Genomic DNA, 23121 nt, shown 5'->3' on the forward strand with positions numbered 1-23121 from the left:
TATCTATAATTCATATTTCAGAACTCTCATTGAATCATAAACTGTACATCATACAGTACATGTAGTCTTCAGCTCAATATTTTAGCCTTCAGTCTGCAGTTTGCTATGAATTTCAGCCTAGATTTTACAGCTTTAGCCTTCAGTCTGCTGCTGAACATTTGAGATGGGTCCTGGAGATATGCTGAATGCTGAATTCTCTGATCCGTGTACTGTTCTTTCTGTTGGAATGCTTTCTACTTCTGAGGAAGCAAATGTGAAATGAAAATGGAAGCGTGCAAGTTTGTAAGGCTAAGCTGAAAGTAGGTTTAAGTTTAAAGCTGCAGACTGAAGGTTAAAACATGGAGCTGAAGGATTCATAGGCTGAAGGCTGTACAGACATTCTACGGAACTCTGACCTATAATGTGATCTATGTACCTAAGTACACTCCATTTAAAGAAACCTAAATTGGTCTGTGCCTTATAATAACAGTGCATATTTAATAGTTTAAGTAGGGACTTTTATGTTTCATTATATAATGGAAAAGGAAGGGTCCCTTGTGCAAGCACCAGTCGTTTCCGACTCTGGGGTGACGTTGCTTTCACAATGTTTTTCACGGCAGACTTTTTACGGGTGGTTTGCCATTTCCTTCCCCAGTCATCTACACTTTCCCTCCAGCAAGCTGAGTATTCATTTTACCGACCTCAGAAGGATGGAAGGCTGTGTCAACCTTGAGCCGACTACCTGAAAACCCAGCTACCGCCAGGGATCGAACTCAGGTCGTGAGCAAAGCTTAGGATGCAGTACTGCAGCCTTAACACTAAAATGCTATATTTTTAAATGATATATTGTTTATGACTTTACCAACCATTTATGGGACTTTTGTCGATGTACTAGTAGTGATTGGTGCCTTAGTTGAACTGAACTAGAACTCCTCGGAGAGTCAGACATGAGAATTGTGTAATTGACCTACATGGCATTAGGAGAAGAATCTAAAATGCAGACAGTTTAATATCTGGATGCTTCTTCCCATTGTTTTGTCTTTTGAAGGCAGGACCAGATCTACATGTTTTTTGAGGGGGGACAAAATTAAAAAATGGTACCTTCTTATGGACCCATTCTACCTTATGGGTCCATAGAATAGAATGGACTCCATACCCAATATGGTTTCCCCCCCTCCGGTGGCACCCGAGGCAAGCACCCCCCTCTGCCCCCCCCTAGATCTGTCCCTGTCTGAAGGAAGAGACCTTCACAAGTGATTTATCTTCACCTCTTTTCCCTGTTTATTCATGGAAGGCTCATTTGGACTGTGAGGAGTCTCCTATTGATGAACATATCAGAGACCCTATAGAGCCCCTTGATTGTTTTGGAGGTGTTGCGAGTTATATTTTATGAGGAGTGTCTCTTCATAATTTTTATACTGTTGTATTTGTATTAACTTTTGTTGAATTTTGATGCTTACACCAAAGTAATTATCTCATTAATTTGTGATTCAGAAAACCACACAAATATATGTATTATATCTTTACTCCAACTACCAGCTACACACCAGGCCTTTTCCATTCCTAGTACATGATTCTGTTCCTAAAGTTATAGCTATAATTTCCCTGGCTGTGTGGGCTTGTCCAGGATTTGAGTCCAGGTTCTCATAAGTTAAAGCATCAACATCAAAGTATCAAGTATACAATTACAAACTTTTCCAGTACCTGTGCATATTGGAGGTTCTGTCCAGAGACCATTTTCACAATGTACTGTAGAAGTTCCATTCATTAAATACAAGTTTTGACATTTATAACGCAATGTTGTGCCTGGGGGATACTGTGCCTGAACAGTGTCAAGGACATCACCATTCTGAATAATAGGAGGACGACCGCAGTTTCCTTCAGGATCTGTAATGATACATTACGTCAGAGAATAAATATATAATTTAAAACATTTTTATGGTTCCTTTCCCCTCCCGTCAAATCAGGATCTGCAAGGCTATGCACATAAAACATTAGAACAATTAAAAACATTAAAATAATATTAATTAAATTAATTTAAGTAAAGCACATAAAATAGCTAAACCAGGAAGGGGAGCCAGTAACTGTTATTGGGGGTATGCTAAACATTATTGTGGCTATGCCAAATGTATAAGATGATACGAAAACTGCAATTGTTGTGATGAAGACGTGCATCATTATAAGTTTAATCAGTTTTGTGTAACAAGAAAAAGAATAACCATTAACTTCCCATTTTTACTGCACCCATGAGCGTGAAGGTATCTCAAAATCTTTAGGCATGACAAAATATGGATAGCATCTGACTCAGCATAGACTGGATTGCACTGATTGAGTCTCCAAATTTGGCACATTTATCAACATTTTCCTAACGCTTGTCAGTTTTCCAAGTTTCAGTTGCAAGGCATAGTTAGAAGCATGGTCCAGTTAAACATTGCTGTGTTTCCAGTGCCTATCAGCTGGGGTCCTTGGAAAGCATTCTGAACTAGAGGAACCTGGTTTCATCCAGCAAAGCATTGCTTGGATTCATAGGATTAGACTCCCGAGATCACTGAAAACAACCAGATTCCATGTATGAATTCTTGCTCTATGCATTGAAACAAAGCCTGGTGAACCAGATTGAGAGTGAGCAGACCATGCAGGACTGAAGTAAATCACTCCTACATTAGACCTGGCCTGTATAACTGATGAGCAACCAGGTCAGAGAGCAGCCGGCACATGTTTTATGGCCTGGAAGGTGCTTGCCAACATACACTTACTTATTTTTTAAAAACATTTTTTTTACTAAATTTTATATGAAAGAGAACAGCATATATGGATTTACACATGTATTTTATTGAATTTCAGTATTCTATAAATACAATAGCTATTTTTATAAGACTGGGGCGGAGGGAGCAAACCTGTGGAAGGCAGAAGTAAAGGGCCTGCTGTGTTTAACTTGGTGGACTGTAAATTCAGCAGGTGTGTCCTGGCCACATGCAAGAGTGTCATAACAGTTCTAAGCACATCCTTACTTTTAGAAGATTATAAAATATGAACATCAAATTACCTATGCACGTTGGTAGCTTTGTCCATTGCTTCTTCGAACATGTTACTTCCGCTGAACCAGAAAGAATCCAGCCTGGTTCACATTGATAACGCACTGTGTCAGAGGGCAAATACCTTTCCTTTCGTTGACCAGAAATATCACCATGGTCAATTTCATCTGGGGGTGGACATCTGACATCTATAAGGATAGGTATAAATAATTACACATACACGCAAGCTGGGTGGGTTTTAAAAATGTAGAATCATTTCCAGTGCCTGAAAACAATGTGAATGTTGCCCTCCCATGTGAGAGAAGCCCAATGATAACGTATTCGGAAAAGGTAAGAAAAAGAGAGAGGTGAACTGCATACCTGTGGGATTTCAGCAAAGTCAAAGGGGTTAGGGCACTAGAATTAATTTTCTCATTATGAGTAGACATAGAAGAGCTACAGTTTTAGAAAGCCTTTGACTTATGAAAAAGAACCTTAAGAATCGAATTGGCTATGTAGGTAGAAAAATAGTGTGCTGGGGTGGTATTCATTGTATATGGCAATGATTGTTTTGTGTCGGATTATCTCTCTCAGGCCAGAAGTTCTGGGTATGTGTTTGTTGCAGAGAACCTTCAGAGGAATTTGTTGCAATTAACTTTCAGTTTTCTGTGCTGCCCCACATTCAGAGACTACCAAGCTATTTACCTTGGAGGCAGGTGTGAGCTGTCAATCAAATGATCTGTGAAGGACTTCCTTGCCCACTGCTGATGCCTTTCTGGCATTCACATCAACAGAGTAGTGCTTGACAAATGCATCCAAAGAAGATCACATCACAGCTCTATAGATGTCAGTGAGAGGAACTCCCTTAAGCAAAGCTGCCTGTGATGGTTGTGTCCTAGTGGAATGGGCCTTAACCAGAAAGGACACAATACTCCAGTGAGATGATCTCAAATTTTAAAGACTGAAGCAATCCCTCTAGACAGAGTCCGAAAGGATGACATATAACCCTTGTTTTGACCCATTATTTATGAACAGATGAAGACCTTTTCAAAGCAAATTTCTTCTTTGGAGATTAAATTATAGAAGTCTCTTTACATCTAACTTGTGTAAAGTATGCTCTACACTGCTGAGGTCCACCCCCCCCCCTCCAAACCTCACTTTCTCCAGGCCCCGCCCCCAAAATCTGGTATTTTGCAACCTGGAGCTGGCAATCCTAAACACACTCCTAGTTTAGATCTATACAGGCCTCAGATTCAGCAGGAGCTCACAGGAATGCAGTTCCTGCATCTTTCTGAGGGTTCCCCCTCCTCCTCCTTATCTTGTCCATTGAATAGTAGGCGCAGCTGCATAACAACCCCTGGATGAGCTCCACCACCTATTTTTCTACAAAACGACCCCTGGATCTATGGCATGGAGCCCTTTAGAACCCTGCGTACAGTTCTGATTGTTTCATCTCAAAGGTTATCAGATACTTGGCAAAGGCAGAGAAAAGAACAGGCAAAATAAATTACCAAGGAGTTACATCACTGTTTCCACATTCTTTTACAATGGGGAGGGGGACCTGAATAATCTTTGAAAATAATTTTACCGTGTCAAGAAACCTGAAACATATTCTACATCGAATATAGTTTATGTCATTTTGATGAAAATGTTCAAAGGTGTTGCCTAATCTGAAACCCGGTTTCATAATACCCTTCTGATCTGACACTCCACCACCGGACATCCAAGTTGGCTTGGATGTATTGCTTCCAGCATCTTCAGCAACAGTGTCAGTGTCCCCAATTTCTTCCTGATTATTGGCAGATGAAGGGACATATGGGTCCATTCCTTGTGCAGCAGTAAGTGTATTTGCATCAGCAAACAATAGAGGGTCATCAGTAGGTGAAGATGCAACGTAGTTGTGAATGAAGTGCCAGCACATGGTGCATGAGCTGGTAAAGGTGGTGTGGGTGGTCATGCATTCTTGGATGGTACAAGCCAGAACTTCAGAGCTTGGTATTACACCCATGTTTTGGATCAATTACCATTTTCGCACACAGCTTACCTCGCAGTCACGATCCTGTTCCCTCCGCAGCGTCTGTCGGATTTCCCACCATCTGCGCCGGAGTTACAGGAAGTGCTGCAGCTTTTGCGTAGCAAACGTAAACTGGGTTTTAGCAGTTTACGTTTGCTATGCAAAAGCTGCGGCACTTCCTGTAACTTCGGAGCTGATGGTGGGAAATCTGACCAGACGCCGCGGAGGGAACAGGATTGTGACTGCGAGGTAAGCTGTGTTCAAAAACGGTCAATTTTTTTTTCATTCTGGTGCAAATTACTATAACTTGCACTAAAATAAAATTTTAGGCAGGAAGGATATACAAGGATTTATAAAACCAAATGGGTTAAAAGAAGCGGAACAACAATGTTTTCCTTCCCTTCTGTCTACTTGTATCTTTATGGACACACTCAAACATTTTATGTGACCTAGCCAATGGGAGACTCTTTCCAAAGGCAAAGTTGTTCAGTGAAGACTGGGCTTCAGGCTTCATTCTAGCAACCTGTATTCAACTACTGTCTCCAGCACCTACAGTTCTCCTTAGCAGCCATTCAGTGGATTTTTTCTTTCTCAGCCCTTTAGCAGACTGCTGTCAGGGTGGCCCAGTATATTCAAGTTTCTCTCAGCAAATACCTCAATGAAGAACAGAGCTATGACTATGTCCAGCTGTTTGTGTAGGCTCCTTGTACTCTCCCCCCAACTCTTACTCTACTATCTTCTCTCAAGTAAAACAGCAGGGACAACAGTATAGCCTGCAGGTCTCTACTGTGTCATGCTACAGTTCCCAAACTCCTTTGTTGTTCCTGTTTGTCAGTATCCATTTTGTTGAACCTTCTTCACAGCTCTCATACCATACCCTGGGGTTCAACATCTCTCAGAGGGACTGCAATTAGGCCTCAGTCTAGTCAGGCTCAGCAAACTGCCAGGCCTCACAAACTGTGGCCAAACTGTGGAGATACGATGGCCAGTGTGCTGTAGAGATGCAAAACTGCATTTTGAGCATTGTCAATAAGACACATGTTTAATTGTCTGAATTCCCAGCCTACTAACTCAGCCTGTTCTGTAAAATACTTGATTTCTAAAAGGCTCTTCACCAGTACTGGTAGATTAATTCCCAAATGTTTTATCATATAAGCAAAAAAGTCAGATATTCTTGTTTTAAGGGCAGTTCTGGTCTTGTGGTTGCTCACAGTGAATGCAGGCAGTCCAAAACAACAGTATCACTAATAGATGATTTTCCAGCATCTGTTTAAAGTATTGATATTCCTCCCAACTGCTTACAGCCTCCCACACTCTTACAGCAGATATGTAGATAAAGTAAATAAGGATGACACTAAGCAGCCATTTTGTGAGGAGCTTTAAATATTTTGTGACAGTTTTAGAATTTTCTATCCTTAGTAGACCATATAGAACTCACAATAATAATCAGTGGAGTGCATTCTCAGTTTTACTGGGAGTCTCCGTCCTCAACAATCATTTATGCAACGAGGATATTTTTTCATGTTTTTCCTCTTCTCTCCTCCTTTCTGTCAGTCTCTTTCTCTTAATTTCTTTAATTATTCTCATTTGCCCTTCCCTCTTTCACATTATTCTATTTTCAGTTAGAACAAATTTAGGAAGGGCTTGCAGGATTGCAGAGTTTGTGCCAGCACTGGTTTCTTGTACGATTTGGGGGCAGGAAGGAAGTTTAGAATAAACTCTGAATCTGGGTATTGCCATTTCTGAGATTTTAGAGATGTAATTTCAGTATTAGTTATTTAGAAGTTGTTTTAACTACTATTTCTCTTTCACATTTTAACAGCTATTTGCTTTTATTCCTATTCATTGAATCTGGAAGGTGGATAGTAGCTACTATTAAAAACATGAAAAGTCAGCCTTTTGACTTGTAAGTAAAATGTGTTTCCACTTTTAGCTCAAGAAAAGTCCTCCAATATCCACAGTTCAGGAAGCATTGGCATATTAGCTTCAATTTCATCCCACTACTGCTTCTTCAGGATCACATTTAGCACTTACCTTCACAAGTGGGTGGTTCTGACCACACCTTCATTCCACATTTCACAGTGTTTAATCCAGACATTTTAAACCCTCTATGGCATTGATACTGCACTTGGTGGTCATACTTGTAAACTTCTCTTCTGCCGCTTACAATACCAGCATGGGCAACTGTAGGTGGTTCTCCGCAGACTATTTCTTTAATAAGGAAATGATATTCTGACGTTACTTGTGTTATTTATTTCTTTATATTTTTATATTCAATTTATGAATCACCTATTCTCTACAACTTAAGGCTCTAGGTAATTTACAACCAATAAAACAAATTAAAAATAGAAACCAAAAGGACAGCTATATAATTTCAAATGACATCAAATACTTATTTGCTACTCCACCCACTCTGGACTGAACCGTAAGCTTGCAGGCAGGTGAGAAATGGGCTGAAGCAAAGATGGAGGGGAAAAGAAGAAAGGAGGAGGGTGCCAGCTATGATGGAACCATCACTGTCCTCAACCAAAAGAAGGGAAAATCGAAATATTTCTGTTGTAAAGATACTTCCCATTACTCAGCATACTATACTTTGTCACTGGAAACATAAAATTCTCTACCCCACTTTAGTATTAATAACAACTGGGCTGCCAACTGCAGACTGAGGAAACCAGTTGGGCAAGATGAAAGGACAATGAGGGCAATGTAGCTGTGACAGCCGTTTCCTGGAAATGAGGGGACCCACACAGCCTTTTATGATTTTTGTCAACCAGGTTTGTTTAGAACTCTACACCTTCCCTTCAGTTACAAGGTGTTCTTAGGTTAAAAAGTGTAAAGGCTTGGCATTCGCTGGTGGGAGGTAAGTTTTGTGGTTTGCAAGTAGAACACGGAGATCACTGAAACAGGAGTTGTATGAAAAGAACATAAGAACATAAGAGAAGCCATGTTGGATCAGGCCAACGGCCCATCAAGTCCAACACTCTGTGTCACACAGTGGCAAAAAATTTTATATACACACATACACTGTGGCTAATAGCCACTGATGGACCTGTGCTCCATATTTTTATCTAAACCCTTCTTGAAGGTGGCTATACTTGTGGCCGCCACCACCTCCTGTGGCAGTGAATTCCACATGTTAATCACCCTTTGGGTGAAGAAGTACTTCCTTTTATCCGTTTTAACCTGAACAAAGAAGATCTATTTATTTACAGGTAGTTTGAAAGAATAGAACATCAGCACAGATCTCCACACAGGAGAAACCTGTCTGAGGCACAAAAATTAAGCTAGTTATGATTTTGGAGTATCCTTTGAATTCTCTTTAATGTTTTCACATAGAAACAGGCTTTCACTGATGGGCCACTAGGTTGGATTCTTTCACTGACACAGGATTCCACCCATACGAGCCTGTCTTTTTCCAACAGTCAGACTAAATGGTACAAGTTCTGCTCATCACCAAAGACAGGCCTAACAAATGGGTATTCTGTCCTCTCCCGGAGGTAGAGCTACACGACGTTGCCATGCTACCAAGCAGAGCTACTGTTCAAACTGTCTGATCTTCTGCTGAGGCAGACTTGAACTATGCACTCTCCCTGAAGCAGATCTGAACTAATCTCTTATTGTGCTTCCATCCAACATGCCATCCTCCCTCTGAAAGTTGATTGGATGCTGGAGGAGCATTTTCATAGGCTCAGGGATGGAAAAGCTGAGTGGATATTTTAACCTTCAGGGCAGGAGCAGGACAGCCTCTTGTCCATCACAGTAGCATTGGTTGGTTACTGAGGGGTTTTTTTTAGATATATCTACTGGGTACAGTTCCATGGATGAGATTTTTTTCCAGACACATTTTTTTTTTCTGACAAGGCTCCATTTTGAATTACATAAATTTTTTGAGGGTGAATATCAGATTGACATAGATTTCCCAGCCACCTGCCAAAGCAGCCTCCTGAAGGGAATTCAATGTGCAGGAGCCCATTCCATTCAGGGTTGGTGGAGCAAGGGGTGGGTGGGTGGGAAATTATGTATAAGCTTGTGTGGATTGCTCAAATACTAGAGAAGAAGGTTAGCCTCTGGGATAAGGGGACTAGTATGGTCTATAGGAAAGATGATGCAGGAAGGACTTGTCCCCTGCAACACTTTTACAAAACAAGATGATCTGGGGGGTCTTACCTGCCTGCCCTTTCTCTATTTAGATTGGCACCACCCAATTATTGGCCTCAGATTGCCAGTTTTCCTGGAACCAGGTACCATCCTCATGCTCTCTTCCCAAACTTACATGTGCATCAGCCCTCCACATGGTTAAAGCAGGCAGGAAGGAGGCAGAGGGGTTTGTTTCCCATACTGCTGCTGCTGAGTCTCTTCAAAAAAGGGTGTGTGTGTGTAGCTGACTGGCAGCACATGGTGATCTTCAGACCAGGGGGCAGCTGAGCAGCAGGAAATGGCATTGGGGGGGAGGGGTTGTGGCATGATCAATAGGCTCTGGAGAAGCCAAGGTACAGGGGAGAGAGGCCTCAACATGAGCTCTGAGGAGCTCACAGCAGGGACTCAATTAGGGGCTGGGTTTCTCAGGCTACTGGGGGCCTTTGCAGGCCTAATGATCACTGTGCTTCTCCTGCTTTATCAGGCAGCTGGGGTTTGGAGCTGCAGACATTGATAACAGGGTTTCACACACTTCCTTTTTCTCCCCTTCCCTTTCACCACAACGGATGCTGGAGAATAAAGGGCCACCCCAGTTGTTCAGCTGACCATGTGCACACTGGACACAGTTGAGAATTAAAGGACTGCTCCAGCTGATCAGCGGGCCATCTGCTTGCTCAGCACAGCTGCTTGAGGCTAGCTGAAGGTTCTTTCTGATTTTTGCACTGGCATGTAGGCCAGGAGCACTTTTGCCTGGGATTGGCCATGGGCCATTGCTTCATGTGCACTGGGGGGGATGGATTAAAGGGTCACAGTATATTTTCTCAGTTTGCTCAGTCCAGGAACCTGAGGGAAGGAATGGGAGCCCCCTTTAACTTTTACAACTTAAATGGCACTCAAGAAGTTTTATATTCCAAATTAACAAAATATGTTATTCAACACAGAGGAAAAAAAGCTCAGGTGAAATCAGGGGTAAAATTTCTGAGGTAACTCAGTATAGAGAACTCAGCTAAAATGCACAGGCTTTAGTCCTTATATGTTTCAGGCTAATGAATTTCTTAATCTTTTCACAGAGACTTAAAACTTTATGTTGAGAGGCTTTTGTTCCAGTGTTTTACCCAATCGCTCCAGTACACTTTCTTTGAGTATTCTCTAATTCTTTTGGTTTCCAGAATACTGTGATTCTATCCAGTACTCGAACTCCTTCCCTTGAAACACCAGTACTTGTCTTGAGTTTTTAACTGACTCTTAAGGTTTCGAATGGCAGTTTCTAACTACACCAGACCAGCTTCATTGATGTGTACAAGGACATTAGAATTTTCAGCTGGGATGATACAAAGTTCTTCCTCAAGGGTCATGGCATCTATTAACAGATACTGTCAAGTACTTTATCTCTTTTAGGTACAACAAGGGGGATTCTGGGCCACAGTGCCTTAGGAGGGAGAGGAAAGAGAATCCCTCTGTGCCTCACTCAGGGGTTTATAACATAATTTATTCTGTTACTTTGTGAGTAGGCAGGTGACAAGACATCATGCCCTCCAAAAATACCTGGAGGAGGAAAACCTATAAGCTGGCAGCTGAGTTGATGGTGTCACTGGGAGGGTATGTCATTAGCCACACAGACATCAGTTTTAGGATAGCTGCTCTCTACAGTCTGGTTACAGGCTATGGGAGCTGCAGTGGGGACAGGAGCCCCCAGCTCTTGCCGTGGTTTGGGCATGGGCCAGAATCAAATCAATGGCCATCAAAGCAACTATTAACTTTTTTACGAATAGTGACTCCTCAGCGGATAGGACCTGCCCAGAACCCTTTTTACTTGTGCTTTAGTTTGTGCTTTAGCAACAAACGTTACTGTAATTTCTTGATGTATTGTACTCTATAACAAACAGTGAACACCAGATGGCTACTTGAAGCTCCAACCAAGAGAAAACCAACAAGGCTATCCTCTGTCTCTCTTGCTGTTCAATCCCATTATTTCACTGCTCCCTTTTGAAAACCACCAGTTTGGAAATTATTGCCCAAGGAAAAACAAAAACTGTACCTTCACAGGTAGGAGGTTCTGTCCATTGCCCCTTCCTGCATGTCACTTCGAGGGACCCATCAGGAGCAAATCCTGGATGGCACACATAATGTACTATTTCTCCAGACTCATAGCTTTGTTTGTCTCTTCCAGCAAGTGTTGCTTCAAAGACTTGTGGGGGAGGTCCACATGGCTTTTCTGATAAGATATAAAATGGGAACCTGTTGTTGAGGAATCAACATGTCTAAACCAGGATTTTTCTACCAAAGAGACTGGACAAAATTGTATGTCAAATATTGAGCCTAGAAATAGAACAAGATTCAAAGATCAGGTAAATAAAGCAGCACAGGATGATGTAATAGTTAGAAGGACCACTATCCTGTATGATTCTAGACAGCAGGTAGGCTGAAAAGTATAGAATAGAAAGAAAAGCAAACAGCTGGATTGTTTAAGGTAACTGTCAGGAACAATCTTCAAACCTTACAAAATTTGTTTGATTTGGGCATATTCTAGCACAGTGGTTTTCAAAATCCCAGCCCTCAAGGAAGCCTCTCAATGTTGACTTGCCTGTGAAGGAACCTCAGTGTCTTTAAAGGAATGTCTCTTTGTTGCAGAGATTTGGAGGGCATAACCTAGGGTCCTTCATGTCTATTAAGACTTTGCCATCAACTGATATGGTGTTTTTTCCATATTCTCCTGGGTCTATGCGTTGTTGTCAAAGATCAGTAAAGGAAGACATTGATCTGGTGGCTCTGTAAAGAAGTTGTCTGCCACTACTAAACTTCTCACAGAGGAATCCATTATGACAGGGTTCCCCAGAACCAAGTGTAAGACCAATGACTTACTTGAAATAGTCAAGCAATACAGCAATGAACCTCAGTATGAAATATATTTATAATTCTGGAACTGAAGATTAGAAGGGTACTTCGTTTTGGGCTACCCGTGTGCCAGAGATGTGCATTCAGATATGGAAATATTTGGAAGCATAACATAGTGCTATAGTTACAATACCAGTATGGAAGTTGGATCTGGGATTTCTTAGAAATCTCAATTCTTTTTCAAGTCCAATAGACCCAAAAAGAAAAATACTTTTTTTTAAAAAGCCAACTCAATCCTGGGATGGCTTCTCCTGCAGCATGGTTTAAACATTGGCATATAGACACTTATAATGTGTTTCCCTCTCCAGTGACGCTTGCCTCCCTCCCTTTATTCCCCATACATAGCCTTCCATCACCAGGGCTTTTTTTTTGTAACAGGAACCCCTTTGCATATTAGGCTATACCCCCCTGATGTAGCCAATCCTCTAAGAGCTTAAAGGGCTCTTCGTACAGGACCTACTGTAGGCCTGGGGCTAGGGGTGCCCTTTGACTCTTGCCCTTCAGCTCATGTCAAAGGCTCATGCCTTTGCCTTAGAGGAGCCTTACAGTTCAGAGGCCCACAGCCCTTGCCTCCAAGTAGCAACAACAGACAGTGAGGCTTGTAATCAGCCCCAGGCAAACAGACCTTACTCAATGAGCAACAGACCCAGCAAAGACCCCAAATCAACCCAGACTAAAACACCACTCTCCAGAAGGCTACAAACACCCACTCACCCTCAGACTCTGCCTCTCACAAAGCAACTGCAGTTAATGCTCCCCAGTAAATTACCAGTTTAGGAAAGGTAAAAAAAACCCTTTTTCTCCTAGCTCAGTTAGATTCTTTTTCCTAGCTTAGCTGGCTCAGTTCTTTTTGGCTTGCAACATTCATATAAACTCACTGGAGTTCTTCATTACAGACTTCTACTGCCTGCTGTAAAAGAGCAGCAGGCTTACACCAATGGGTCCCTATACTTTTCAACAAAAACATGCAACATTACCATTACAAGTTGGCACTGGGGTCCAGTTCCTATTTCTGCATGTTGGAAATACTCCAATAATGTCAAAACCTTCATTGCAATGATATTCCACTGTTGTTCCAGGTAGATACCTTCCATGAGTACCATTCACTGCATTACCATTGGCAATTGGAGGGGGATTTCCACAACTTGCATCTAGAAAATGTAAGCAACATCCATTGTTACCAAATTAACAAGGATAGTAGAAAGAATGCATTCATTGTGTTTTACACTTATAATACATTTCTTCAAATAGTAGAAAAATCTGGACTACTATGATTGCTTCTTACAAAGGTAGGATTATCATGCTTTTGTGATATCAGTTTTCAAAAAAGAGCCACAAAAGCGCAACAACAACCACAACAAACCACCACCACCACCACAATAATAATAATAATGCAATAAAGGAACAAATGAGCCAGGATCTGTTGTACAGTATATATCTAAAATGCTTGAGGAAATCTTCCATTTTTCTTTCACGTGCCAGGAAGAAACCAAATATATATAAATCACTTCAAATATATTTTTAATAAAAGTCAGTCAATAAAACAAATAAAAGGTACCATAAGAAAAGATAATTCAGGAGGGATTCTCAATAATGAAGCTGTTTTTGGCCATTATAACATTGGCACTAATCTGTTGTGTACATGGAGGGAGTGTTACACATGATACTCTCCAAGCTGTATCTGCCATTTTCTGTGAATACAGAGCAACACGCACACACACACGCGCATTCTTTTGAAATATTCCAAAACAATCATTTAATCAGATGTCCCCATTTCCGCACATCCACACATTTTCCTAAACTTCATTATCAGGCATGAAATGTTCTTTCTGATCAGGACTGTAGTGCAGAAGGAGAGGGGACTTAAGCTTCCCTCCTGGTGAGATTTTCCTAGGCTGCCACGAGTGTTGAAGAAGTTGTATCCCTAGCAGCATGTATGCATTTGTGTGGAGCAAACAGTGCCCCCCCCCGGGCTATTTCAAGTGAGGAAAATAGGGTAGGGAGCCAAGGTTTAAGTCTTGTTTCCTATCCCATGAACATATCAGGGGCCTGAATGTCCACGAATAAAGAAACTGTTGTACTTGATTTGGCCCTGATGATAGCACCTGTCACTGCACTTGAATATTTTGACCTCACAGACAAAAGCATTTCAGCGTCTGCAATACTTTGCATGTAGTTCTGAAACAGTTTTCACCTCTTTGATTTCAAAGGGCAAAATTTAACTCTGTCCCCCTGCAATCAAGACTGCTAAACATTGCCAGTATTGCACCCATTTTTGTTATTTAGTAGTTATAGTCACAATCAGGGCCTTTTTTTTTTTTAACAGGAACACACAGGAACGCAGTTCCAGCTGGCTTGGCACTGGGGGTGTGGCCTAATATACAAATGAGTTCCTGCTGGGCTTTTTCTACAAAAAAAGCTCTGGTCACAATTGTAGATGTTTAGTTGTATTTTTCCTGAATGTTCCTGGCAAGCAGCAAAAATGTGAAAGTTAGATAGCTCAAGAAATATGATATAAAGATTATTTCACAGACAATGACAAAAATCCTACGTACATTGACTTATCAAATAAACAGAGCTTATTTCTAAGTAAATGTGCATAGAAGTTGCTGGAACATAGCAGTTTTATCATTTATACTCTTCTCTAACACTGACATTCTCAAAACAAGAGCAAAATACACACCAATACAGCGTGGGGGCTTTTTCCACTTTCCATCTTCACACAATATTTCTTCTGGCCCTTCAAGCAGGAAGTGTTCCTTACATGTAAAGTGTATCTTTTCTCCATTTTCATAGTTTCTCACCTCAGTTATTTCAACAGCATTTGGAAGCTGAGGTGGAGGTGGGCAGAGTTCTTTAACAAAGATATCTTTCCGTTAGAAATTAAGAAATCAAAATAACATGAAACATCTTGGAATCTCAGAATATTTAATAATCCTTTACCATGGTCAATTTGTCAAATATCTTTAGTAACTTCCCTCAGACAAATTGAAAATTGTGATATCTTAATTCCCTTAGCTGCAATATACATGGACCAATCTGACCAGTGCACAGCATTATCTGGTCCCCCAGGCCACCAGTGAGCAATGAGGAGGAAGAGTTGTTAGATCCAGGTTGGAAAACTCCTGGAGATTTGAAAGTGGAGCATTGGGAGGACAGGGACCTCAGTATAGTACAATGCCATACAGTCCACCCTCCAAAGCATCCATTTTCTCCAGAGGAACTGATCTCCGTGGTCTGGAGATGAGCTGCAATTCTGGGGGATCCCCAAGTCCCACCTGGAGGCTGGCATCCCTACAACTGCTGTACAATGTTTGATCCTGAGGCATGTTCTAGTGAGTTCCTCTTGCCACCTGATCAGTTCCCTGGAAACTTAAACAATAAAAAGGCTGTGGTTCTCTCAAACCTTTTGAAGTGGAACCCAACCAGGGAACTTGCTCTCCTTTTCCAGATGTGGTTTATGGAGAATTTGGGGAACCTTCCCCCTCCATAATACAAAATTCTGGAATATACATTAATTAACACAGAACTCGTTCTATTCTATTTTTCATAGTTCCTTCTGAATATATAGCCTTAGTAAGCATCAGAGTGTATTTCATACATATTATGCAGCAGCAAACTGAAATTTGCATTGAGCCTCCCAGAGTTCCCTTTCCTACCTCATTTTTTTTGCTTCCTCCCACCTTTTCGGCCTTATGACCCACCTGTGAGAATGGCAATACAGTGTGAGAACTGCAGCTATGATGCCCCACTGCTGGCCTTTTCTTCTTTCTTTACATCCCACCCTTTCTCCACTGTGGCATTCTAGGCAGTACATGAACCAGGCTAGGTTTCTATGCTTTCCGGGATGCCTCCATATAAGGGATCCAAATTCCTGCCCTCAACTTTAATGTGAATATATAGTCATATAATTCACTGCAGATTGCCACTAGTTGGGCCACAGTTGATAAAAAAGGCTGGCATGGAATCCCATCTGGGTTGCACACAGGGCATAGCAGTTCACCGGGCTGGAGCTCTCTAGCAACCTTCTCCACAGCAATCTGTGTTCTATTTTAAGGCTAAGAAAAATCAACCAGGTGGGTAGACCTGGTGGTCTGAAGCAACAGAATAAAGTTAGAGTTCAGCAGCACCCTAAAGAACAACAAAGTTTTATTCAAGGTATGAGCTTTCGTGGTCAAGCGCACTTCTCCAGAAATCAAAGCCATTGGCTGCTTTGGTGTGAATAGGAAACCAATGGGAGTGGTAGTAGTGATGGCTTCGGATGATTTTTCCCTGTGCTGACAAAGTGCTTTCAACATCATGTGATGAAGACACCTGCCTGTGTGGCACCACACTGGAAGCCAAGGTTGCAGAGGTCATAGCTGCAAGAGGCCTTTATAATAGAGCAGTGGCCCACTCACAAAAATTACTCAGGAAAGCAGTGTTGATCTGTTCTGCCCCATTTTCACTTCTCACAGTTATCCCAGTTAAGAAAGCAACAACTTGTATAGCGCATGCAAGACTCTACCTCTGCAGTCAGGCTTGGGTGACCAATTTCCTTTAACACATTTTGTTGTATACTGTCTGGAATCACAGCTGTAGTGGATAAGTTCGTTGTTCCTATAGCGGTCTTTCAGGGGGTCAGAGTTTGTATTCTTAGGTATCTCTGGACGTTCACAACCATCTAACAATTCAAATGTTGTTTAGGTAAGGTTGTTTATTAAGAAATAACAATGGAAAGGAATTTAAATACTTGAAAAAAGCATTTCTGTTATTTATTCATCTAGAATGTGTTATGTTTTTAAACCCCATTTATTTCAAGTATTCTTTAGAACGCTCCTGGGCATTCTTCACATATTACAGAAGGAAAACTGAGGCCAGGATGCCTCTTGCTTATGGCTCCATTAGTGTGTCATGCCAGAGACAGGATGAGAACTCAGGCAGGGGTTTCTGCTTAATCTCTGTGCTAGAGTAACGCTAGAACCTCCAAAGCACCTACATATAGTTTAGCTGGTTTGTTTGTAATGCTATGGCTTACCAACACATGAAGGTAAGTCCCACTCGCCATAGAGGCACTTGGCTGGATTGGTTCCAACAACTGCAAAGCCTTCATCACATTCATATGCCACTGTTTCACCATGGAAATATTTCCGTTGACGGATCCTGGTGTAAAGTTCATTGCGAATATGAGGAGGTGGCCGACAGGTTCTTTCCTCTGCTACAGTAAAACACATTTAATTTAATTTAATTTTTAGATTTATATTCTGCCCTTTCTCACAAGTGGGCTCATATAGAGATAGAGCTTGGTGTCATCAGCATATTGGTGACAACACTGCCTATACCTCCAGACCATCTGGGCAAGGGGGTGCATATAGATGTTAAATAGCATTGTGGAAAGGATTGCCCCTTGCGGCACTCCACATTCTAGTGGGTGCCGCTGGGACACTCCCCCCCCCCGAGAGCCAACCTCTGCCCCTGACCCTGGAGAAAGGAGGTCAGCCACTGCAAGGCTAATCCCCAAATCCCTGCATTGGCAAGGCAGTGGGCCAACACATCATGGTTGACCATATCGAATGATGCTGACAGATCAGCAGCACCAAACCACCTCAATTCAGATGCCTCTGGAGGTCATCCACTAAGGTGGCCAGCACTGCCTCCATCCCACAGGCAGGGTGAAAGCCAGACTGGAAGGGATCCAGGATGTCCATTTCCTCCAAGAAAACCTGGAGCCACTGCCCGCTCCACTACCTTGCCCAGGAATGGTAAGTTCGACACTGGGTGGTAGTTTGTATGGACTGTAGGGTCCAAAGATGATTTCTTTAGGAGAGGATGAACCACGGCCTCCTTCAAAGCCCCCAGGAAGGTCCCTAATAATAGGGACAAGTTGATAATCTTCCAAAAGGGGATCCCAACCTCGTTGCCACTGGCTTTAACCAGTCACGACAGGCAGGGATCAAGGGGGCATGTGGTTGGTTTCACAGCCACCAGGGTCTTTTCAACATCCTCCTGAGAGAGCAGACTGAAGTGGTCCAAAACTGGACCCAAAGACGGGCAAGGGGCTTCCAGTTCATGTATTGTTATCAAGTGTGGCTGGGAGGTCACGGCGGAGCTATGAGATTTTATTTGCAAAATGATTTGCAAATGGCTCACAGCCAATAGCCAAGGAATGTGATTGAAACTGAGTAAACCCTTATTCTTATGCCAATAAGATTTGTGGGCTGATTCTTATGGGATTAGACCATTACATTTATTTCTCAAAAACAATTCCATCTTCCATTTCTCCATCAACGTGGCAACCGCCCATGTTGAACATTTCCTCTGTTTGATAAAGCATTTCTCAGGTTCCTGTGATCACTGCAGGGACATGCAGCCATATGACAGTTGTAAGTTCCCATGGAAACTTGTTTCAGAAGCACCGCATGGTCTAATCTGGATCAGAACCATGGCATGGAGGAAGGAGGTTCCTTACCTTCCTGCCATGACATTTTCCCAATTCAAAACAATCCTAGGGAAAATCACTGTCCTCATAAGCAAGCTTTATGTACACTGAATGCTTGCACATGAAGGGGGTGCATATAGATGTTAAATAGCATTGTGGAAAGGATTGCCCCTTGTGGCACTCCACATTCTAGTGGGTGCCGCTGGGACACTTCCCCCCCCCCCCCCGAGAGCAAATAAGCCCCTGGGACTGTTTGAGGTCAGAAAAATAGCAGAGAGGAGTGGCAGAAGTCCTTCTCCCATGCCACAATCACAATCAGAAGCAGGCTGCTCGGGACTTCTGAATGGAATTCCCACAGGGAACTCACAGCTGGCATCACAGTTGGCTGACGATCATATGAACATAAGAGCACTACTGGGTCAGACAGTGGTCCACCTAGTTCAGCATTCTGGCCAACCGGTTCCTTTAGAGGTCCAACAAGAAGACATAAAGGCTGAGGTCTGACAACCTCCACATTTAGAGGCTGACAACCTCTAAATGTAGAGGTTCCCCTAAGTCACCCTGGCTAGTAGCTATTGATAGACCTATCCTCCATGAATATGTCTAATCTTTTAAACCTGTCTATGCCTGTGTAAATAAGTATTTCCTTTGTTTGTCCTGAATCTATTGCCCCTCAGCTTTGTTGGATACCCTCTAGTATTATGTTAACTTTCTCTACAACATGCATAACCTCTATCATGTCCCACCTTAGTTACCTCTTTTCTAAATTGAAAAGTATCAGGCTCTTGAGCCTTTCCTCATAGGGAAGGTGCACCAATCATCTTGATCACCCCTTTTTCCAGCTCTGTTATATCATTTTTGAGACATGGAGATATATGATATCAATTTTAAGATACAGTGACCAGAACTGTATACAGTATTCAATATTCAGTTTGAGCCCCAATCCCTTACACACAGGTTGTTTGCACTGGGTTAGATGCTAGTAGGAAGCAATCCCCCCTCAACTTGCCCGCAGCATTGTGGTGTTTCTGTGCACCTTTCAAATTTTCCCAGCTTTCCTGAGATCTTTCCCAAAACTGGTTTGCTGTAATGTTGAAGGAAAGATTGAAGCAAAGTCTGGGTAGCACTCATGTGGACTGGCAATTCTGGCAAGAAAAATGGCAGTAAGGAAAAAATGAATGTGGAAAATTTATCACAGAAAATAGATGGGGCAAAAGCAGTTTCCGCAACCATGCACAAAATAAAAAAGAAGTTAAAAATGCATATTCATACATGCCTAAATTTTAAAATTTCACAGTTTTGGGTTTGAATACAAAGAATATTCTCATCTTCAACTTTTCAGAGGAGAATTCTGAGAATTTTTTTTAGACAACTTCATTTCAGATTCACTTACAATAACTTCCAAGTGGAACTCAGATTCTCAACATAGCTTGGCCTACCTAGATTATCACTGAAAATGCTCTGCAAATTATCTTCAAGACTACTCCAATTAGTGATGCAAGACATTCTAAATTTGGTTGCTGTACTTAAGGAAAAGCATAGAGACTGTAGAGAGAGCCAAACACTTAAGTACACCTGATTCGATGCCCTGCTAAAGAATAATTCAAGTACTTTTATTTTAGAATTTAATTTATATAAACCTACACATAGAAGCAGCACTCATGGAAAGTATTTTTGTTGTTTTTGCAGCAGTGGGAGAGGCAGAGCAAAACAAAGTTGGAACACACAATTTCTCCCATTAATAAATTTCTCTTGATGGCACAGATTACCTGTACAGGAGGGCAAAGATGTCCATCGTCCATCAACACACTCTATCTTCTTTGATCCGGTCATGGCGTATTTGACGTTGCACTCATATTCTACTTGATGACCATGTGGATATTGTTTTTGAAGAGGAGTGATAATTCTGCCATCTGTAATGTTGCTAGGTGGCTGACAAGAGCTGACATTTTCTGGAGCTAAAAAAATATTATTCCAGGCCTGAATTTGTTCATTCAAATGAAGTCCTAACTATGGCATACTTCCAAGAAGGCATGTTTAGTACCACAGTCCATGGATCACTTTTCACAACCATCTCAAGCTTTGCTGCTGAGTGCACTCAGTTCTAGTCAGGAAGAATGGGGTGGGGACTTGAATTATTGGCACCATTGGCATGGTTCCTTGCTTTTTAATAAAGGGCATAAAAATTGTGGGGAAGCAGTTACTATTAAACTTGCAGGTAATCCCCAAGTGGTGAAACACCTCCATGTGCATTTAAATATTTGATGAGTTTGTAATCTGTATCAGGTCAGAAATCTGGGGAAATAATCTAGAGAGAAACTTTTCCTCCTCAGTTGGTAGGATGATACTGGCAAATGGCTTACCATTTTGTTAGCCTGCCAAATGGTTAAATGCATACCATGATAATTTAGTACTCTGTAATGTAACATCTGTAAATCCCACCACCCACCCCCAACAGAGTTTCAAAAAAAATTCTCTTTTACTTATGAATCAAGCCTGGGAAATTTCAGTGAGTGCTAACTGGCAATTTGGAGAATACTGAAACATATTCTAGAACAGATTACTTTGTATGGTAAAATATCACAATATAGCCAAAACCCATTATAAGAATACCAAAAACCTTTAAGTCTGGTTTTGCTAAAGAACCTGTAAAAATACCTACCTTTACAGATAGGCGGTGGTGGAGACCATCCAAAATGATAACATTGAGCAGAGATAGGACCAACCCTTTTGTGTCCTGCGCGACAGCTAAATCGTACTACATCGTTGTACAAGTATTTGTCCTTTCTTGGATTGACATCCCCTTTCTCCAGAAGGAGACCTTCACATTGTATTGCTAAAGAATTTTTTTGAGGAAAGACAGTACTACAATTACGGGAATGTTGCTTAAATTCATCTGTTTGTTAAAATATATCCAAACAATCAAAACATTATTAAATAATAAAGCAAAGCAATTTGAAGCAAATCACTCCTTTCTAGTGTGCTCCTCCCTTCTACCCATTTACATAATTTAAAATAACAAAAGTATATATGAACAAACTAAATACCAATTTTAGCTGTCTGCATCTCCTTTCCACCAGTGTTTAAAATGAGCAGTCATTCCACCACCCCTTTAAGCAATCAATATACAGCCATTTATTTAAATAAAACATTCTATTTCCCTTCCAGAAGTCACAATGGAAGGGTAGCTATTCTGAAGGCACAATCAAGATGGAGTTGCATAAATGGCAGAGAGAAAGTAAAGCCAAGCAGGCAAGATATATGTATACAATTTTATCTAGGAGTCATTCCGTACAGCCAGAGTTTGAGGATTTCCAGGGCCTGATTAGAATTGCCAAAATACCTGCCTGGGGAACCGCCTGGATTAGGGTTGCCAGATAATTTAAACAAAACAAAACAAAGCCAGACAAACTGAGTTCCAGTACAAAGCAACAGAAATTGCTGCTTCCTGCTTGGGCTTTGCACTGCCTCCTCCATGTCTAAATACCATGCTTTGCTCTGTTTGGGCTTGGTAAGGTTGTCAGCTTTCCCCCAAAATATCAATGAAAACACTGGTCTGCCCAGATCAATAGTGGATACCTGGCAGCTCCAGCTCCAACCAACTATCTGGGTTGGCAACTCCCAGGAGACTGAGGAAGGACAAGCCTTATCTAAATGGCATTCAGTGACACCACAAAGCCACTTCCCACTGTGTAACCAGCTGTGACATCATCATGTTGCGGGATGCTCAAGAAATTCCCCAAAACTGTATGTTAAAGACCAGAGATTTGGGATGAATCACAGAGCACCCTGCAGTTTGGTGATGCTATTTCCAATTACACAGTCATGAGTGTCATTGTATGGCACTTGGCTCCTCACATTTCCCCCTGCTGCCCTATACAGTGATGATGGGGGACGGAGGCTGAGAGTGGGAGGTTGTGTGCTGAAACAAGTAACTTGGCTGTCCTAGGAAAGTGCTCTGATCCTGCCACCTTCTCCATCAGGGGAACTGGTCTCTGTAGTCTAGAAATCTGTTGTGGTTTGGGGAGAAGTCCAAGCCTCACCTGAGAGTTTGCAACCCCAGGCCTGGGGAAAATCCCTTAATGCCTTATGTCACAGGACAATCTCTAAGTGAGGAGACTACAGTGCCACCTGCTGGCCAGTAGCATTTGGGATAACCAAAAGAAGTGAACAACGGGATAGTGGCTTGTACTGGGGAGCTGAAATGGTGGGGGACAGATTAAGGCATGGTTCTAGCTTCCAGATCCCCCAGTTTGTAATCTCTGGCATTTTCTTAAAGATATGTGGAGCAGATCAGTATGGTACTATCATTTATGTACATGTGTACAGTATACTGAAAATGCTTTCAGTTGACTTTTAATCCTTTGATTCATAAACCTAGTATTACTACTTTGTTATTTATATATTTGTTGCCTATATACTTTAAACATAAGTAAAAATAATTTTCAGATTATTCCCTTATTCAAAGAGCAGTTGTTCCAGAGGAAACTATTCGTTTTAGAAAGACTGGAGAGATTAGACTTCCCAGATCAACAAGCATGTGATGCTTTGCATAAACAAAAGTATCTTCAGTAAAATGTCCATTTTTGTCTAAAATCATGCTCCAAAGATGGTTTACAGAAAATAAGAAACAATGAAGTATATAAAAATGGTGTTCTACTAAA

The 23121-nt window shown here is 41.6% G+C and overlaps 1 protein-coding gene across 2 annotated transcripts in view; it reads right to left on the reverse strand.

The window, feature by feature from the left end:
• The window catches only part of CFH (complement factor H), an 83664-nt gene that overhangs the window by 13045 nt on the left and 47498 nt on the right, over positions 1–23121 (reverse strand). The window contains exons 12-21 of one of the 2 annotated variants that reach the window (XM_060232362.1): positions 21120–21293; positions 20227–20415; positions 17057–17236; positions 16547–16702; positions 14723–14893; positions 13017–13190; positions 11183–11359; positions 7042–7218; positions 3026–3202; positions 1684–1866 (exon numbers count right to left, since the gene is read on the reverse strand). In XM_060232362.1, coding sequence (XP_060088345.1) covers positions 1684–1866; positions 3026–3202; positions 7042–7218; positions 11183–11359; positions 13017–13190; positions 14723–14893; positions 16547–16702; positions 17057–17236; positions 20227–20415; positions 21120–21293 — 1758 coding nt within the window. The remainder of the gene's footprint in view (positions 1–1683; positions 1867–3025; positions 3203–7041; positions 7219–11182; positions 11360–13016; positions 13191–14722; positions 14894–16546; positions 16703–17056; positions 17237–20226; positions 20416–21119; positions 21294–23121) is intronic. The other variant, XM_060232363.1, reaches the window with a different exon arrangement.

This window comes from Heteronotia binoei, chromosome 2 (assembly GCF_032191835.1).
Source record: "Heteronotia binoei isolate CCM8104 ecotype False Entrance Well chromosome 2, APGP_CSIRO_Hbin_v1, whole genome shotgun sequence".
Lineage (NCBI taxonomy): Eukaryota > Metazoa > Chordata > Lepidosauria > Squamata > Gekkonidae > Heteronotia > Heteronotia binoei.